The sequence below is a fragment of the Carassius auratus genome, unplaced genomic scaffold (assembly GCF_003368295.1).
Source record: "Carassius auratus strain Wakin unplaced genomic scaffold, ASM336829v1 scaf_tig00215982, whole genome shotgun sequence".
NCBI classification, from domain to species: domain Eukaryota; kingdom Metazoa; phylum Chordata; class Actinopteri; order Cypriniformes; family Cyprinidae; genus Carassius; species Carassius auratus.
The window spans coordinates 195,694-213,983 of record NW_020528345.1 but is presented as its reverse complement, the minus strand read 5'-3'; the positions used below and the strand labels follow the sequence as shown (position 1 = coordinate 213,983).

The following is an 18,290-nucleotide window of genomic DNA, read 5'->3' as shown; positions in this document are numbered from 1 at the left end:
AGGTGTGGGTTCCTCTCGAGAGGCTGCTCGCTGGCGGTGAGAGGAGGTTGAGCGAGAACGCGCGGGCGCTTGCCGGCGTTCGACCTCCCTGGGTCTGCGGGGAATCAGCTGGCGGAAAGCGGCTGATTGCTGTTTCGCTGCCCTGAACTTCTCCACTACTGACGTGACAGCCTCACCGAACAACCCATCCCTGGAGACAGGGGCATCCATAAGGAAAGATTTATCCTTCTCCTTAATATCGGTGAGATTAAGCCAGAGGTGGCGCTCAACCGAAATCAAACCGGCCATAGTACGGCCCACTGCACGAGCGGTATGTTTGGTAGCACGTAGCGCCAAATCCGTAGCTCTGCGAAGTTCTTTCACTGCCTCCGGTGTGATGCCCTCACCTTCATCCAATTCCTTCAATAACTCCGCTTGGTAGGCCTGAAGGACCGCCATAGAGTGGAGCGAAGCAGCCGCTTGACCAGCCGCCATGTAGGATTTACCCACCAAACTAGACGTGACTCGACACGCCTTCGAAGGAAGAAGGGGGCGAGACTTCCATGCAGCGGCCGAACTAGGCGCAAGGTGTTCGGCGAGAGTCTCTTCCACCGGGGGCATCATAGTGTAGCCATGGTTCGCCATATCAGAAACGGTGGCGAAATCCGCGGCCGCAGCATGAGTGATCCGCGCCGAAAACGGCTGTTTCCAGGACCTCGAAACCTCCTGGTGGAGGTCCGGGAAAAAAGGTAAAGGCCTCCGGGGCTGTGTAGGTGTCCGACTGGTTAGAAAATGGTCGTCCAGCTTAGAAGAAGGTTGGGCCTCGGCCTTGTCAACCTCCCAGTCTAGCCCCAATTTACCCACCGCACGAGAAACCACATCCAACAGCTCACTGTAGGAGGGGGAAACACGCCTCTCCTGTCCGCTAGGAGGAAGAGGGCTAGTGTCGGTCGCGAAGTCCTCAGACCCCGAGGCCGCGGTGGATAAAACATCGTCGTCATAGCGTCCACAACCGAAGGAGATGGCGGCGCATGCCTCCGGTGTGGGAAGTAAATCCTCATTAGAGAAGACGACAGGCTCAGTATAAGTTTTATTCTGCAGCAGGGTAGGGGAGAGCGAGCGATGTGGAGAATATTCCAGCGCTGCGCTGTCCACGAAGTCCATGTCGCACGTGTCACCCCAGGCCCTCGCCTCGTGCGGTGCCTCGGCAGTCGCAGAGGTGACCTGACGGGGGTTAGACTCGAGGGCGACATTAGAGAATACTTCCACCCTGGAGCGCAGTACTCTGAGCCGCAGGCCATCACAATGGGGACAGGAAGAAAGGCCGCTAAGCGCCGCCTGTGCGTGATGTAAACCAAGACATACTACGCACCTGTCATGAGTGTCCCCCGCCGTGATGTACCTGGTACATGGCTCCTTGCATTTTCGAAAACTCACCGCGTCCGCGAAGAGGAGTTAACACTGCTCGAAGAGATCGCTGGAGAACGCGAGATGATAGGGCACAGATGATTCGCTATTCCTGAAGGAATGAAATCTGAGCGAAATGGCGCGCTGCACCCAGGTATATCATGCGTGCGCATGCGTAGGGTGGTGCTATGCGCCATTTGGCCAATAGGATTGGCGGGATGGTATAGGGCTTCAGACATTCGTCACACCAGAGGTGTTCCCATACGTGGTGACGTCACCGCAGCATCGAAGTGACCTATGATAGGGAACTGAACTTGGGTTTCATGTGGTTCAGAGAGGAGGGACTCAGTGTTCACAGATCTGACATGATCTAATTATGATCATCTGACAGAGACTGTGGTAGAAACGATTCAGTCTGATTCTTCTCAGAGTGAACACTTGCACAATGGATCTTTCTTCAATTATACTGTTCTGTGCCTCAGCAGGTGTGTATTTATTTGGTTCATTGTTATTTTTTTTAAATGTTTTCTTTAAATTTAAATTACTTTTAATTTGCAATTTTGCACAAATAGACTTGGATTCAGAAGCTTTTTTTATCAGATTATATATACTTATTAAATCTACTATATATATATATATATTAGGGGTGTAACGATACGCGTATTCGTATTGAACCGTTCGGTACGACGCTTTCGGTTCGGTACGCGGTACGCATTATGTATACCAAACGGTTCGTTGGAGTAATTAATTATATTTGAAAAAAAAAAAAAAAGAGAGAGAAAGAAATATAATGATATGCGTTCAACAAGGTAGCCCAATAACCCAAACAACGTAACAGGCAACGCCCCTGACACTCCCGAAGAAGAAAAAAACACCATCTTATATGTTTATGTTAGGCTACTCAGCAGGCGCTCGCTCACTCAGTACGCGCTGAAGGCTCGTTGCAAAATAGCCAATGCGTTTAACAGACTAGAAATGAGAAGATCCTCCAATAACCAACAGGTCTGGTGTTTGGGTGCACTTTGGATTCCCTTTAAGCTATAATGGTGATGGCAAGAGAGTGGTGGATAAATAAACAACGGTATGTCGCATCTGCAACATGACAGGGTACACCAGCGGGATTACAAAAAAAAAAAAAAAAAAAACCAGCGGGAATATCTGGGATATATGCGTCAGTACTATCTGGGAAAAGACGAAAAAAAGGAGAAACATGCACGCAGCAAACTATCCCTGCAGCATTTAGACACTATAGCTTACAGGGAATCCAACCCAAACACCAGACCTGTTGGTTATTTTAGGATCTTATATTTCTGGTCTGTTAAATGCATTAGACATTTTGCAACGAGCCTTCAGCGCGTGCTGAGTGAGCGAGCGCCTTAGGGGCCGTTCACATATCGTGCCTAAAAACGCATGGAAAACGCTAAGCGCGTCTTTCTCCTGAGGCGTCTGTCTTTGCTAAGCAACAATGACGTGCTCTCTCCATGAGACGCGGAAATTTCAGCGAAGGATAAATGGATTTGCAGCTCTAAAAATCGCTTGCAGTAGCTCTGCTACTGAATTTATTTCAAAATTGCAATCCATATACAACTATGATCAGCTGTTCCTTCATCTTGGCTGAGCTCTCAACGTTGTTACGGGAAAGGATGAAGCTGATTGGTTGGTTCTTGTCACATGACCCGCGGTGCGCTTGCGGCATTCTGAAAAGTTGAGATGTTTTTACATTTTGCTGTATCTAAAACGTATCGAACCGAACCGAACCGAACCGTGACATCAGTGTATCGTATCGAACCGAACCGTGAATTTTGTGAACCGTTACACCCCTAATATATATATATAAAAAGTAGTTACAAATGTACTTATTCTAATGTTTTCTTTTTCAGCTGCTGTCTTTGGAAATGTCATCAAAACAAAGAAAACTGATGTTTTTTATGAAGAGGGTTCAGAAATTGTATTGTCCTGTAGTCAATCACCTGGAGCTTCAGATAATATCTACTGGTACCGTCAGTATGAAAGATCAAAACCTGAATTTCTTGTACTCACCTACGGTAATTCAAAAGAACCTGCCGTGTCTGCTGTAGATCCAAGAATCTCTGTTAAACCTGAAAAAAAAGAGGAACAAATCCATGCAGATCTGAAGATCTCTTCTGCTGCTGTATCAGACTCTGCTCTGTACTACTGTGCTCTGAGGCCCACAGTGACAGGAAACACATCAGCTCTCTACAAAAACCTGTTACAATGAGACACAGGAGAAAAAAGACAGCAAGAAATAACACAATGTTAAATTATCACAAATGATTCCCATGTGTAATACAGTATATAGTGAATACTGTACATTCAGATGGAGTTCCTGCTTGTTCCAAATTCTGATTACATTTTAAACAAATAAAATAGCTAGACTATAAATACTTAATATTTTTCATATTTTATTCAGTAAAAAATGAAAATGATAAATGCGAAGATTTTAAGGATTTAAGCCATGCCTTTATAAAGCAAGAAGTTCCTGTGTGTGTTTGTGACTGATCTGCAGTGACTTACAGCTCAGAGCACTGAGAGCCTCAACAGAGAACTGAACTGATCTGATTGAACATGGACAGATGCTTCATACTGATTCTCATTGTTACTGTCAATGTCTCAATTGACAGAAATAATCCCTAAATGAAGGGAAATTGTCAAATTGAGCTGCTCATATAGTACAAGTAGCAATGGCTTTTCTGTTGTGGACATTATCTGAAGAGAGAACCCCAGTATTTATTACAAAAAGGCGACAACTTATACTTAAGATGCTACTTATGCAAAATACCCATACTTGCAGTGAACCAGAAGATGGCAGTAGGTGCTCAATATTACATTTGATGATATGGCAGCTTTTATTGGGCTCCACAAGCTCCTCCTTGAATTATCATTATAATAACAAAAACAAAACTGTCATATTCAATGATCTATCTGGTCTTTAGCATAGATACAGTCATGTCACACAGGTTGATGAATATATTTCTCCTCGCACTATTCATTAATGGTATGGATTTTCATTTAATACAGCTGCATATTCAAGTAAGTTGTTTATATTTTGTAGTGCATTGTACATTACATATTCTTAAACCTTCACAGAATGCAGATCAGAGGACACAGTTGATCAGCCAGACAAACATGTGACTGAAGCTGAAGGAAGATCAGTAGAATTAAAGTGTAAATATAAAACAGATTCAACACAAGAAGATTTATTCTGGTACATCCAGAGAGCAAATTACATTCCTAAATACATCCTGAGGAGAAGCAAATATGGAGGAGATAATGGCACTGAGTTTCATGAGAGATTTTACTCAAAGCTTTCAACAAATTCAGTTCCTCTGACAATCAAAAGTCTGCGAGTGTCTGACTCTGCTGTGTACTACTGTGCTCTGAGGCCCACAGTGAGAAAACTCAAGTCAAACCACACACAAAAACACAGAGACATAAACACACATGATTTCTTCAGGTATAATGTGGCTCATAGAGAAGGGATTCAGTGATCTAATCACGTCTAATAGAAACTGAGGTTGAAATTATTCAGTCTGACTCTTCTCAGAGTGAATCTTTCAGTTATTCTGTTCTGTGTCTAAGTAGGTAGTGTATTCATTTGCATTATTTAGTTATTTATGTTTTAACAATTTTACTAAAACATTTCACTAAAAAAACACAGAGAAGCGTTTTTAATTTTCAGCTGCTGTCCCTGGAAATGACGTCAAACCAGACCAAACAGATGTTGTTAATGAGCAGGGTTCAGATATAATATTCCACCACTGTATTTACAGATGATCTCCACTGGTATCGTCAGTATGGACCAAAACCTGAATTTCTTGTACTCACTTACAGCAGTTCAAAAGGAGCTCAGTGGTCTGTTGAAGATCTAAGAATCAACACTAAAAAACAAAATCATGTGGATCTGAAGATCTCCTAAAAACCTGTTACAATAACAGACAAAAGAGAAACCCACAAAAAGAGATGAAGATAGTGAGAAATAAGCTGCAAATGGCAATAACAGTATTATGAACCAATGAAAGAAAATCACAGATAGTATCAAAATCAAAAGATAAACATTGATTTATTTTCTTTTAATTATAATGTGTGAATGTGTGTGGCAATGTGAAAGATTTAAATTACATTCAATTAGAGTTACATTAAATCACCATGAACCTGCCCTTTAATAGCACAAATTTAGGAAACTGTAAATTGTAAGAAACAATAAAACATCTTAAATCATTTGCATGTGCAATAAACAGTGCTGGTTCATGTATGCCACAGGATGGCAGTGTTCAAACCCAAATTATATTGAAAATATGCATAGACACATAACCCTATGAATAAAAGTTACTTATTCTCCTTATTTTTATTAGTTAATATTTTCATGCTCATAGGATAAATATGACACCTTTTGCCCCACTATTATGAAAGTGTACAGCAGCAGGAAGTTCAGAGAGGATGAAGTTCCTGTGAGTGTTTGTGACTGATCTGCAGTGACTTACAGCTCAGAGCACTGAGAGCCTCAACAGAGAACTGAACTGATCTGATTGAACATGGACAGATGCTTCATACTGATTCTCATCGTGGGAACAGGTATTATTTGTATTATTTTAGTCACTTGTATTTTTGTAAGATATGCTGCAAAATGTGTAAGCAATATAAATTTAATCAACTTTCACAAATCAAAAATCAGTTCATGTGCTTTTTGTTGACAGGTTTGGTGGCTGGAGACAGCATTGATCCAGATAAAGGAACAGACAAAAACACTGAAGAAAGAGAAACTGTCAAGCTGACTTGCTCTTATACTACAAGTAGTGAATATATTTTGCTTTACTGGTACAGACAGTATCCCAACAGAGAACCCGAGTATTTATTACTCAAAAATGCACGGTCGGCAGGTTATTACGAACGCACCTCTGATAATCGATTTCAGCTGACTGCAGCACGTACATCCACTGAACTCACTATCACTGATGTACGTCTGTCAGATTCAGCTCTCTATTATTGTGCTCTAAGAGTAGTAGCCCAGTGATACAAAACATGAGACATGTCATACAAAAACCTGAAGATCTTTTCACTTTGAAAATTCTAGTGAAAAACCACAATCAAAACCACAATCTATCCAGCACTGAATGTAATAAAATATGTGGTCACAGCTGTGAGAGGCTGAAGCAGGCCTGTTAAAAAAATTCCAAGAAGTATTGACAATATGTTAAGATATCACAGCCTATGTGGTTCCTTTTATGCACAAATACATTCTTAATAGAATGTCTTAATTGCTTGTCATGAAGTAAAAAAAAAATGGAGCAATTAGAGGGCGGCTGGTTTGTTTAATGGGTGCTGAGTGTGTACCCTGAGTGTGTAATGTGTTTATATTAAATGTAAAATTTTCAAATGAAAAGGGCAACATGATCATTTTATAAAGTAGGCCTATGCGATCATATGGAACGACATGTGGGTAAGTGATTAATGACAACATTTTCATTTTGGGGTGGTCTATCCCTTTAGCTCATATGATCGCATAGGCCTACTTTATAAAAAAGGCCTACTTTATACTATATAAAATGATCATGTTGCCCTTTTCATTTGAAAATTTTACATTTAATATTAACACATTACAGTGTATTATTTAATATATACATATTACAACTTTGAAAATGGATTATCTTAACCGGTTGTTCATTGATAACATAAAATAAAATAATAATACACATGCTATTAAAGGGTTAATTATGCACATCCAGCTCAGTCAATATCAGCTTTGTCTTTAACTTTATTTCCATGCAACCTTCAAAAACTCTTAATGCTGCAAATGCATTTATGTGACATGAAACGCATTCTCAGGTAAGCAAAGGTGCTTTCTCTTTATCACTTATACATGAAAATAGATTTTACATTTCAAAGAAAAAAAATAAATTACCTTGAATGTTCAACTCAAAATTCTGTGGTTGAACTTCAAACACGTGAAATGGAGTCATGTGTTTCAACTCAGATTTTTTCACCAAGGCTGTACTATGATTTATTATTTAAAAATAACACTATTGTATGGGTAAGATATCATATTGGGGAAGAAAAAATATAATGACCTGTTTGGAAAACTAAAATGTAATTTAATACAACTAATGATATTCAGAACAAATGTGTATTTTTTTAATAAAAGAGCGTTCAGATTTATCAAATGCAAAAAATCTTAGAAAAATTAGATGTATATAAAAAGAAGTAATGAGATGAGATATAAAATGAGATGTATCTATACATTTTTAACATCTATTTTGTGAAAAACTCTAGCTGTGAAACCTTCATATGTAAAAGTAATCAATAGGTCACCCCCCCCCCAATTATGATTAGCATCATAATATTGTTAATTACATTAGATTCATAAAAATGGTTTACATACAAGGCAGCTGTGTTCTCAAACTCTCATTAGGAACTGAAGTAATGGATGTTATTTTTTAATACTTCTACAACATTTGTATATTTTCATGAGGACAAAGAGATGAACACATATATTTATAGTAATAATAGTAATAAAAACTTTCAGAATAATTATTCTAAAATGTCCTTGGGCAAAATGATTCACATGATAAAATTGACATGAAAGTTATTTTTGGGTCACCCTACAAAATAAAATATATAAATACAAATCTTGTTGCTATTGTCGGAAATATTTATCACAGATTACACCATCATTTTTTGGTAATTATTTCAAACAAGATAACGATGGGCCTTCACTGGTTTCACAAAGAGGTCAGGAAGTTCCTGAATGTCTTGAACAGCAGAAAGCATCAGTAACACACAGAGCACAGTGCACTGAGAGAATCAACACACAACTGATCTGATCATACTCACCATGAACAAATACATGCTGCTGCTTTTCATTATGGCATCAGGTGTGGCATTTACGATTACTTCAGATCTTTTAGCAACAGCTTTAAATCCCATGGTGGTATCCCTTTTCAAAACAATTGCAGAGTAACTTTTTAGAATGTTTAACATGAGAACCAATGAGTTTATATTGTGCTTTATGTTTGCAGATGTGACAGCTGTGGACAAAATTGATCCAAACAGAAGGACCAATATGATCAAAACAGAAGGAGAGTTTGTAATGCTGAGCTGCTCATATGATTCAGACAGTGAAAATGTACGTCTTTACTGGTACAGACAATATCACAGCATAGAACCTCAATATTTATTACATCAAGGTGCTCGGTCAAGCATAGCAAGGCAAATCTCTGATCCTCGATTCCACTCAAGCACTTCTCGCATTTTCACTGAACTCATTATTAGTAGTGTGTCTGTGTCAGATTCAGCTCTCTATTACTGCGCTTTAAGAGTTGAAACCCAGTGATACAAAACATGAAAAAAGTCATACAAAAACTACAAGCCATCTTCACTCTGAAGCTGTTATTATGAAAACCAAATCAAAACCTCAATGTGAGATAATAACTGGAAACACCTGTGTAAAGTTGAGAGAAGAAATGTTTTATAAAAAGAATAAAAAAGAAACTTAAGCTTTCAATAAGGTACAACTTCAAAGAACAGTACAACACTTAAAATAAAAAGTAATAAATGTACTTTCTCTTGCATTAACACGTTTAACATTATGTTACTTTATTTCGGATGTGTAACTTTGCAAGAATCCAAAAGAGGGCAATATCTCGCAGTATCACACTAACAGAATACAAATTTTTCATAAGTCCTATCATATTATGAAAGAAAATCTGTCTTAATAAAGAATTTATTTTGACTTTATTGTCAATTTGAAACAGATAATGAGGTGGCTGAGGATTATATTTCTATTTGCACTATTCAGTCTTGGAATGTATTTCTACACATTTTAAGCAGTTAGGCAAATATTTATTGTTTGTTGATATGGATTATATGCACCAAAAATCATATCTACATCAAATATTCTTATTCAAATAATCCTTACAGAGTGCAGATCAGAAGACAAAGTTGATCAGCCAGACAAACATGTGACTGTAGCTGGAGGAAAATCAGTGACATTAGATTGTACATATACGACAACTTCAGCAAACCATACCTCTTCTGGTACATCCAGAGAGCAAATGACCTTCCTAGATAAATCCTGAGGAGAGAAACGTTTGGAACTGGAGAAAATGGCACTGAGTTTCATGAGAGATTTCACTCTGAAGTGTCATCAGATTCAGTTCCACTGACAATCAAGAGTATGCGTGTTTCTGACTCTGCTGTGTACTACTGTGCTCTGAGGCCCACAGTGAGAAAACTCAAGTCAAAGCACATACAAAACACTGAATTGCAATCTAGAATGTGCTTCTCTTGTTTAGAATAGGAAATGTTGCCTTTGCTTTTGAATGCTCATTTAATACACAGAGTTCTATTATCAAAAGTGTAATTATCAATTTAATTAACAATTAAATACAAATAAATATATTATACAGTATTCAACAACCTATTGATGAAAGTGTACAGCAGCAGGAAGTTCAGAGAGGAGGAAGTTCCTGTGAGTGTTTGTGACTGATCTGCAGTGACTTACAGCTCAGAGCACTGAGAGCCTCAACAGAGAACTGAACTGATCTGATTGAACATGGACAGATGCTTCATACTGATCCTCATCGTGGGAACAGGTACTGTACATTATTTACTGAACAATTAATGAAAATCTGTAAATTAATAATTTCAGTTCATTTTATTTTATTTATTTTTTTTTTTTTGTAAAAGTGTTGTGGAATGTGTTTTCAATAGTATTTTTGTCAACATTGACTTCACAAATAAAAATCTGATTATTTGTGTTTTATGCTGACAGGTTTGGTGGCTGGAGACAGCATTGATCCAGATAAAGGGACAGAAAAAAACTCTCAAGAAACACAAACTGTCAAGATGAGCTGCTCATATACTACAAGTAGTGAAAATGTTTGGCTTTACTGGTACAGACAGTATCCCAACAGAGAACCACAATATTTATTGCTCAAAGGTGCACGATCAAGTAGCTCTGATAAACACACCTCTGATAATCGGTTTCAGTCGACTGCATCACGTTCATCCACTGAACTCACTATCACTGATGTACGTCTGTCAGATTCAGCTCTCTATTATTGTGCTCTAAGAGTAGTAGCCCAGTGATACAAAATATGAGACATGTCATACAAAAACCTGAAGCTATTTTCACTTTGAAATTATCTAGTAAAAACCACAATCAAAACCCAAATCTATCAAGCCCCCAATGTAATAAAATATGTGGTCACACCTGTGTAAGACTGAATTAGGCTTTTATTATAAGGCATAAATGTATAAGAGAATCTTCAGAATTATTTTTTAACATTTTTCCAGATATCATTCATGTGACTGTTTATTTAAAATAAATGTTGATATTTAAAAAACTTTAATAAATTCATAATGACAGAGTCAATTAACTAAAATAAACAGTAGTGATCATGCAAGCATTATTATATTGCTTGCATGATTTCATTCCATTGACTGATTTCAATGTAATTTAATAACAGTGTTTTCTTGATTTAAGTGAGTGAGTGACATGAACATTCAGCCAAGTATAGCGACCCATACTCAGAGTTCATGCTCTGCATTTAACCCATCCAAAGTGCACACACACAGCAGTGAACAAACACACACACACACACACACACACACACACACACACACACACACACACACACACACACACAGAACACACACCCAGAGCAGTGGCCAGCCATTTATGCTGCGGCGCCCAGGGAGGAGTTGGGGGTCCGGTGCCTTACTCAAGGGCTCCTAAGTTGTGGTATTGCCAGCCTGAGACTCAAACCCACAACCTTAGGGTTAGGAGTCAAACTCTCTAACCATTAGGCCACAACTTCCCTGTAAGGCTATGTGAAGTAGAATTGTCTTCCAAAATGAACAATTGTATAACATATAATTTAGGGTTAACACTGAGGCAGAGATATTGTTTAAAGTGATGGTATGCTGTTGTGAGTAAAGCCAAAATAACATTCAAAATGTGATGGAAGAAAAACACCCAATACACTAAATACTCTGTTGACTGTCCAGCAGCATCCAGTCTATTTGATATTATCGCTCAGTCTTGTGGGGTTTTATTTTCATGGCTTTGGCAGTGACTTCAGAGCTTGTTTTCTCACTGACACACAGAGTATTGTCTCAAATCCAGTCCTCGGCAAATCAAAGTCACATACATTATATATGGCGAAAAGCAACACAGGATTTTACATATTTTTTTACATGTAGTATTATTTAAAATTGTATGTAATTTCAAAAGTTGGCCACAGTGTGGCATAATCTAAGATGCTGTGGTAACCTACTAATTTAAGTTCCTGCTGTATGTGTGGAACAAACAACTGTGTGCTTGTAAAGTTCAGAGTAATATTGCCCACTGTGCATAAACTATGTTGATCTGGCTGAGGAATTTACTTCTAATGGCTGCAGTTCTGGGTAAGTAATTTAAATGTTAAATGTAACACATTAATATTATCCTAAAATAAGAATATATATGAAAATGAATTCTTTCTTTACATTTTTATATTTCCTGACAGAGTGCAATGCACAAGATTCTGTTAATCAGCCAAAAAGAGTTCAAACTGCTTCTGAACATGAGATGGTTAAACTTCACTGCACTTACAGTACCAGTGACCGAAACCCTTATCTTTACTGGTACCAACATAAAACCAATGGATTCCCAGTTTACATGCTCCGTAAACTCTCGTCTGGATCAAGCAGCAGTGAAAAAGAATTTGAGGAAAGATTTCATGCTGAACTCAACAAATCCTCAGTTTCTCTGTCAATCCAGGACGTGCGTGTGTCTGACTCTGCTGTTTACTACTGTGCTCTGCAGCCCACAGTGACTGAAACACATAAACATCCTGACAAGAACTAAGAGCTCTGAGATGTGCCGTTATTGACATGATTAAGTTTTCACTACAATAAACACACTCCAGCAGTGGGTGAAGCTTATGGTTGAGAGTGTGAGACAGACTGAAACAGTTACAGTTATTCAGATACTATTGTTGTTATCACTATGATTGTAAGGACATGATGGTTCTCTTCACCTGTACAATAATAATAATAAAAAAATATATGGGTAAGAGATATTTATTCAGTCAATATGGTTATTATGAAAAAAAAAATACAATTAATTTAACTTTATACAGTGTACAGTATACTGTACATATGTTCTATGATTAATTAGGGTCCTTTTCTTTTTCACAGGAAATTATTTCAGTGACACAATACAACCATGGTTTCCATAAAAACTTGATTCTGAGGGTGAAAATGTGACTTTTTCATGTAACTATAGTCTCAATAGCAGCACTAGTGTTATTATCCTGTGGTATCACCAGTATCCTCAAGCACAACAGAGTTTTTACTTCTCATCACTGAATATTCAAAAAAATTCTGAGCCCGAACTACATCAACATTCAGAAGCTAAAAAAGAAATGAAAAAAGTGGATCTGATCATGCTTTGGCTGCTGTATCAGATTCTGCTCTGTACTACGGAGCCCACAGTCACAGTAAACTCAATAATCTCTGCAATAAATAAATAAATAATAAAAAAGAACTTTCACTATCTTTTCTAGTGAAAAAGAAAGATACACTTAGACAAAGACTAAGAGAACAACTCTATTAATATGCAGATTAGAATTAACAGGTAAATAATATTTACAAAAAAACAAAAACAACAACTACGGATGCGAAACTGCAAATAAACAAAAAAAATGTAACTCAAACGTAACATTCAAAGCTTATATTCTTATTATTCTACATGAAATCCACACAAAAGTAGCCTAAAGTTTATGTTTAGTGGATTATCATATGTTATACAGTGTGCTGGTATAATGTGCCACAAGATGGCAGTGTTCTCAGAAATTCACTGGGAACTACAGCAATGAAGAACAGAATTGAATTTACAGAACAGAACTTGAGTATAATGTTGCTCAGAGAGGAGGTACTCAGTGTTCACAGACCTGACATGAGCTAATGTTTTTGACAGAGACTTTGGTAGAAACTATTCAGTCTGACTCTTCTCAGAGTGAACACTTGTACAATGAATCTTTATTCAGTTTTTCTGTTCTGTGCCTTAGCAGGTGTGTATTTATTTGGTTCATTACACTTTTTTGATAACAGTTAGTTTTTTTAAATATCCCACTGAAAATGTACAAATGTACTCTTACCAATTTTTCTTTTTCAGGTGCTGTGTTTGGAAATATCAAACCAAACAAAACAACTGTTTATGAGGAGGGTCAAAATATTATATTAATTTGTAGTCATTACCCTGGAAGTACAGATTATCTCCACTGGTACCGTCAGTATGAAAGATCAAAACCTGAATTTCTTGTACTCACCCACGGTAATTCAAAAGAACCGGCGGTGTCTGCTGTAGATCCAAGAATCACTGTTGAAGTTGAAAAAAGGGAACAAAACCATGCAGATCTGAAGATCTCCTCTGCTGCTGTATCAGACTCTGCTCTGTACTACTGTGCTCTGCAGCCCACAGTCACAGGAAACACATCAGCTCTCTACAAAAACCTGTTACAATGAGAGACAAAAGAGAGAAGCACAGAGACATAGATGAAGACAGAGAATGAAGCTAACTGTTTTATACTGTATATACAGTATACTCTATTATATGTAAAAAAAAAAAAAACAACAACTAATGGAACCAGTAAAAATAGATCACAGGCAGTGATTAAAATCTAAATGTAGACAAATCATTTAACCTGTTAACTGTCACCCCGTGTACGGGACGCCTACGTTGACTATACTATATTACAATCAAATCGATTCTAATCTTGACAAACTATATATCGTTGGAAAGGTCTAAGACTCCCAAATATATATTTTACCAATATTTTTTGTTAAAAATTATGTAGGAAAAGTAATAGATTAATTTATGACAAGAGTGCACCCTCAGAAATCTACATTACGAAAGGAGCTTTGACCTTTGTTTAAAAATAAGACTTCCTCGTTGTCTTTTTCTCTATCACATTTTAGAAATCATCAGAAGTTATATATCACTTAAAAACATAAAATTTCAAAATTCATCCTTTAAAACTCATTTTAAAATCAGACATTGTATTACCATGTAAATGGTACATCAAAATCATGTTACAAAATGTTTTCAGTCATGAATTAAAAAAATTTAGGTTTGTATCGTGCACATTCAAGTCTATCTTCAAAAACGTGAGTGACAGTTAACAGGTTTAACAGTTTTTTTTTTTTTTTTACATTATTATTATTATTATTACACCATATTCTAAACTGATTTTTCAACTATGATTGTAAGACAGTCCTGTGGGATTTTTTTAAACAAACTTCATCTTAATATTTCCAAAGATTCAATCACTTTAAAATCAAAAATGTTGTTTGTATTAAGTTTTTTTTCTTCATATATTATTTAAAAGCTAAAATATCTCACATGATTCTCTTTTGTAATATATAGTTTATACAATCTCTTGCTTGTTTCAAATTGTGGATATATACAAACCTAGCTCGACCATAGTTAAAAAGTCAATGTTCGATATTCATGAGACGTGGCTTACAGCTCAGAGCACTGAGAGCCTCAACAGAGAACTGAACTGATCTGATTGAACATGGACAGATGCTTCATACTGATTCTCATTGAACAGCTATTATTCAAATTAAACAGTTTATTTAAATGCTTTAAGTGTATTTTCTTTTTTTTCCGGTAAGTTCTGTCAAATGTGTTTCCATTTATTTTGTAAACTTTGCTTACACAATCGGAAATCAGTTTATTTAGCTTATTTGTTGAAAGACTTGTTGGCTGGAGACAACATTGAGTCAGATAAAGGGACAGAAAAACCTCTCAAGAAACAGAAACTGTCAAGCTGAGCTGCTCATATAGTACAAATAGTGCTTATGTTTGTCTTTACTGGTACAGACAGTATCCCAACACAGAACCACAATATTTATTATGCAAGGGTGCACAAGTTATGAAGATACCTCTGATGATTAGTTTGAATTCAATGCCCAGATATACAGAATATGAGACATGTCATAAAAAAACCTTAAGCCCTTTCACTATGACTACACTAAGGATATTACAATATGACAAAACATTGTTATAGTTTACATAATCAACACCACTATTTTTGAAGACGGAACTAACAAGTAATCATTCTGCTCACATATAATCCAAGCATCTCACTAAAAGCAAAAGCCTGTGTTTGCTACATTCATAAGTGGCCATCCCTTATAATTAAATGGTGTTGATATTCCAGTAATTTATGTGTGGACAAATCAATGCCATAGAATGATATTCTATCTAGAGATTTTGAGGAGGGCCCATTCTGTTCCAGTATTACAATGCTCCTGTAATTTCAGATGTTGGCCACAGTGTGGCATGATCTGATGTTTGTGGTAATGGTTTATTTAAGATCCTGCTATGAGTAACTTCTGCAAACATCTGTTTACTAGAAAAAAATATTAGACTGACATGGCCTGCTGTTCATAAATTATGTTAATTTGTATAAGAAATGTACCTTTAATGGCTGCAGTCCTTGGTAAATAACTGTTAAATGTAACACACTTGTATTGTTAAAGTTAAAGTTAAAGTTTGAGTTGAGTTTATTTTATTATTTTACCTGTAACTATGAATATCCATGACAACATACAGAAAATGAACACTTCAACAATCTAATAGTAAACTTAATACTATAAAGTCATCTAAGATAATTTTCAAGACTATTGATAACTGAAACGCATGATAGTGCCAGTTGCCTTTGTTTTGAATAAGAGAGTCTGTATTGGACTATATAACATTGCTATGGATGATAGTAAATATTAGGAAATATAATACTGGTGCTGAATGCAACGTTTGACAAATCAATTAAATCATTCAGAGACGTGTAATAAGAGACTGTACGGTGTGCTTCAGTGAATTAAGTAATATAAGCTAAACAAATGAGTGGATGCACACTGCATGTATTTTCTAACATTAATCATTGCATCCATAGACATAATTAAGTGATATGGTTTTACATATAATCAATATTAGTCTTCACTGCAGTCACAGGCTCCTCCCAGCAGTCAGACCAAGTGATTTGAATTTACTGCTTTAACAGATGCAGAAAGAGGAAGAGGATCACAACATCCCTGCACATTTTTCAAGAGTTAGTGATTTCAACTGTATAAAATGCCACTGTGGAAAAGTGCCATTGTGATCTTAGTTTTGTATATCTGGGGTGAGTAGCATTTTCAAATAAAGATTATTTTAAAATATATTTAAAATGAATTTTCATTATCTGTGTATGTGGATATTTTTTTGCTTTCTTTTTCATTCATAATGTTTTTATTCCATTTCAGGATGTAATTCCCAAGACAAAGTTGATCAGCATACAAGGATTCAATCTGCTTTTGAAGGTGCTACTGTAACGATCAACTGTACATATCAAACTATTTACACGAACCCAACTCTCTTCTGGTACCAGCAGAAAGTCAGTGGATTCCCCAAGTTCATGCTTAATAAATTTTCTAAATCTGGAAACAGTGAGGAGGAATTCAAAGAGAGATTCCATGCGAATCTTAGCAAAACTTCAGTTCCACTGACAATCCAGGATGTGCGAGTGTCTGACTCTGCTGTGTACTACTGTGCTCTGCAGCCCACAGTGACTGAAACACACTCAACACTCACACAAGAACTCCAACAATGCAATAGCATATATTACATCAGCAATAAATTTTTTTTGCTTAGTCTATGATTTCATTTATAAAACCCCTTTCATCCATAAATGTATTCTATTTTAGTAGGTTTCTTTCATTTATAAAGTTTACATTCAGTTTACATGATCTAATTTTACAATTTAGTTGCATTCACTGGAACTTTTATGGAATTGTCCTGCTTTTTTAATATCTGGCACAAAATATTCTTCACATTTGCATTATATTTTTATGCTTATGGTAAACATTTTTAAAGATCAATGAACTAATGAATGATGAGTAACTTCATAGACAAATTTGGCTCATACATAAACTAATAGACGAACCAAAAATTAAATAGTGCAGATCTTTCTTTACATTAAAAGTTATGAGTAGCATATTTGCTGCAACTAAGTCTCACCTGAAACACGTTTACATGTGCATATACTACAGTCTGTCTATTATGTCTTGAACTCTTCATTTACACTGTTTGCCCTAAATTTATTTTTTACTGTCCTTTTTATTCCATTGCATAGTGTTGTTCTGTATATATTGTGTGTATTTAAAGTATGTTACATGTATGTATAGTTCGATTACTTCTTTCAGTAATTTAGCTTTGTGTTGGTTTATATATGTTTATATATCTAGCCCCTTGGTAATGTGAGTCACAACATTTCGTTCCTTTGAATAACATATAGCAGAATGACAATAAATTGGACTTGTACTTGAGATGCCACTTATGTAATATACTTGCAGTGAACCAGAAGAGGGCAGTAGGTGCTCAATATTACATTTGATAATACAGCAGCTTCTACAGGTCTCCACAGGCTCCTCCTTGTATCATTATTTTAATACCAAAAGCAAAACTCTCATATTCACAGATTTTTTTCACAGACTTCAAGGTGTATTCAGCATAGATACAGTCATGTCACACAAGTTAAGGAATATATTTCTCTACATACTATTCATTTTTTTAGGTATGAAGTTTAATTTAATAGAACTGTATATTGATGTTGTATTATATGTTGTATTATATTGTATATTAAATATCCTTAAACATTTACAGAATGCAGATCAGAGGACACAGTTGATCAGCCAGACAAACATGTGACTGAAGCTGAAGGAAGCTCAGTAGAATTAAAGTGTAACTATAAAACAGTCTCAGTACAAGAAGAACTATTCTGGTACATCCAGAAGGCAAATGACTTTCCCAAATACATCCTGAGGAGAAACAAATATGGAGGAGATAAAGATGTTCA

General features: G+C 36.5%; 5 gene segments (V, D, J or C); all 5 read left to right on the top strand.

Annotated features, from left to right (window-relative positions):
* The first annotated feature begins 1,816 nt into the window (after positions 1 to 1,816).
* On the top strand, positions 1,817 to 3,728 carry LOC113096548 (T cell receptor alpha variable 13-2-like). The segment is given in 2 exon segments: positions 1,817 to 1,871; positions 3,267 to 3,728. Coding segments are annotated over 2 exon segments (399 nt in total).
* A 2,047-nt stretch (positions 3,729 to 5,775) lies between these two features.
* On the top strand, positions 5,776 to 6,820 carry LOC113096550 (T cell receptor alpha variable 18-like). The segment is given in 2 exon segments: positions 5,776 to 5,979; positions 6,102 to 6,820. Coding segments are annotated over 2 exon segments (357 nt in total).
* A 2,557-nt stretch (positions 6,821 to 9,377) lies between these two features.
* LOC113096581 (T cell receptor alpha variable 18-like) lies at positions 9,378 to 10,706 on the top strand. The segment is given in 2 exon segments: positions 9,378 to 9,995; positions 10,175 to 10,706. Coding segments are annotated over 2 exon segments (357 nt in total).
* A 972-nt stretch (positions 10,707 to 11,678) lies between these two features.
* Positions 11,679 to 12,418, top strand: LOC113096586 (T cell receptor alpha variable 38-1-like). The segment is given in 2 exon segments: positions 11,679 to 11,811; positions 11,913 to 12,418. Coding segments are annotated over 2 exon segments (387 nt in total).
* A 913-nt stretch (positions 12,419 to 13,331) lies between these two features.
* LOC113096583 (T cell receptor alpha variable 13-2-like) lies at positions 13,332 to 14,049 on the top strand. The segment is given in 2 exon segments: positions 13,332 to 13,460; positions 13,565 to 14,049. Coding segments are annotated over 2 exon segments (390 nt in total).
* Positions 14,050 to 18,290: the final 4,241 nt, after the last annotated feature.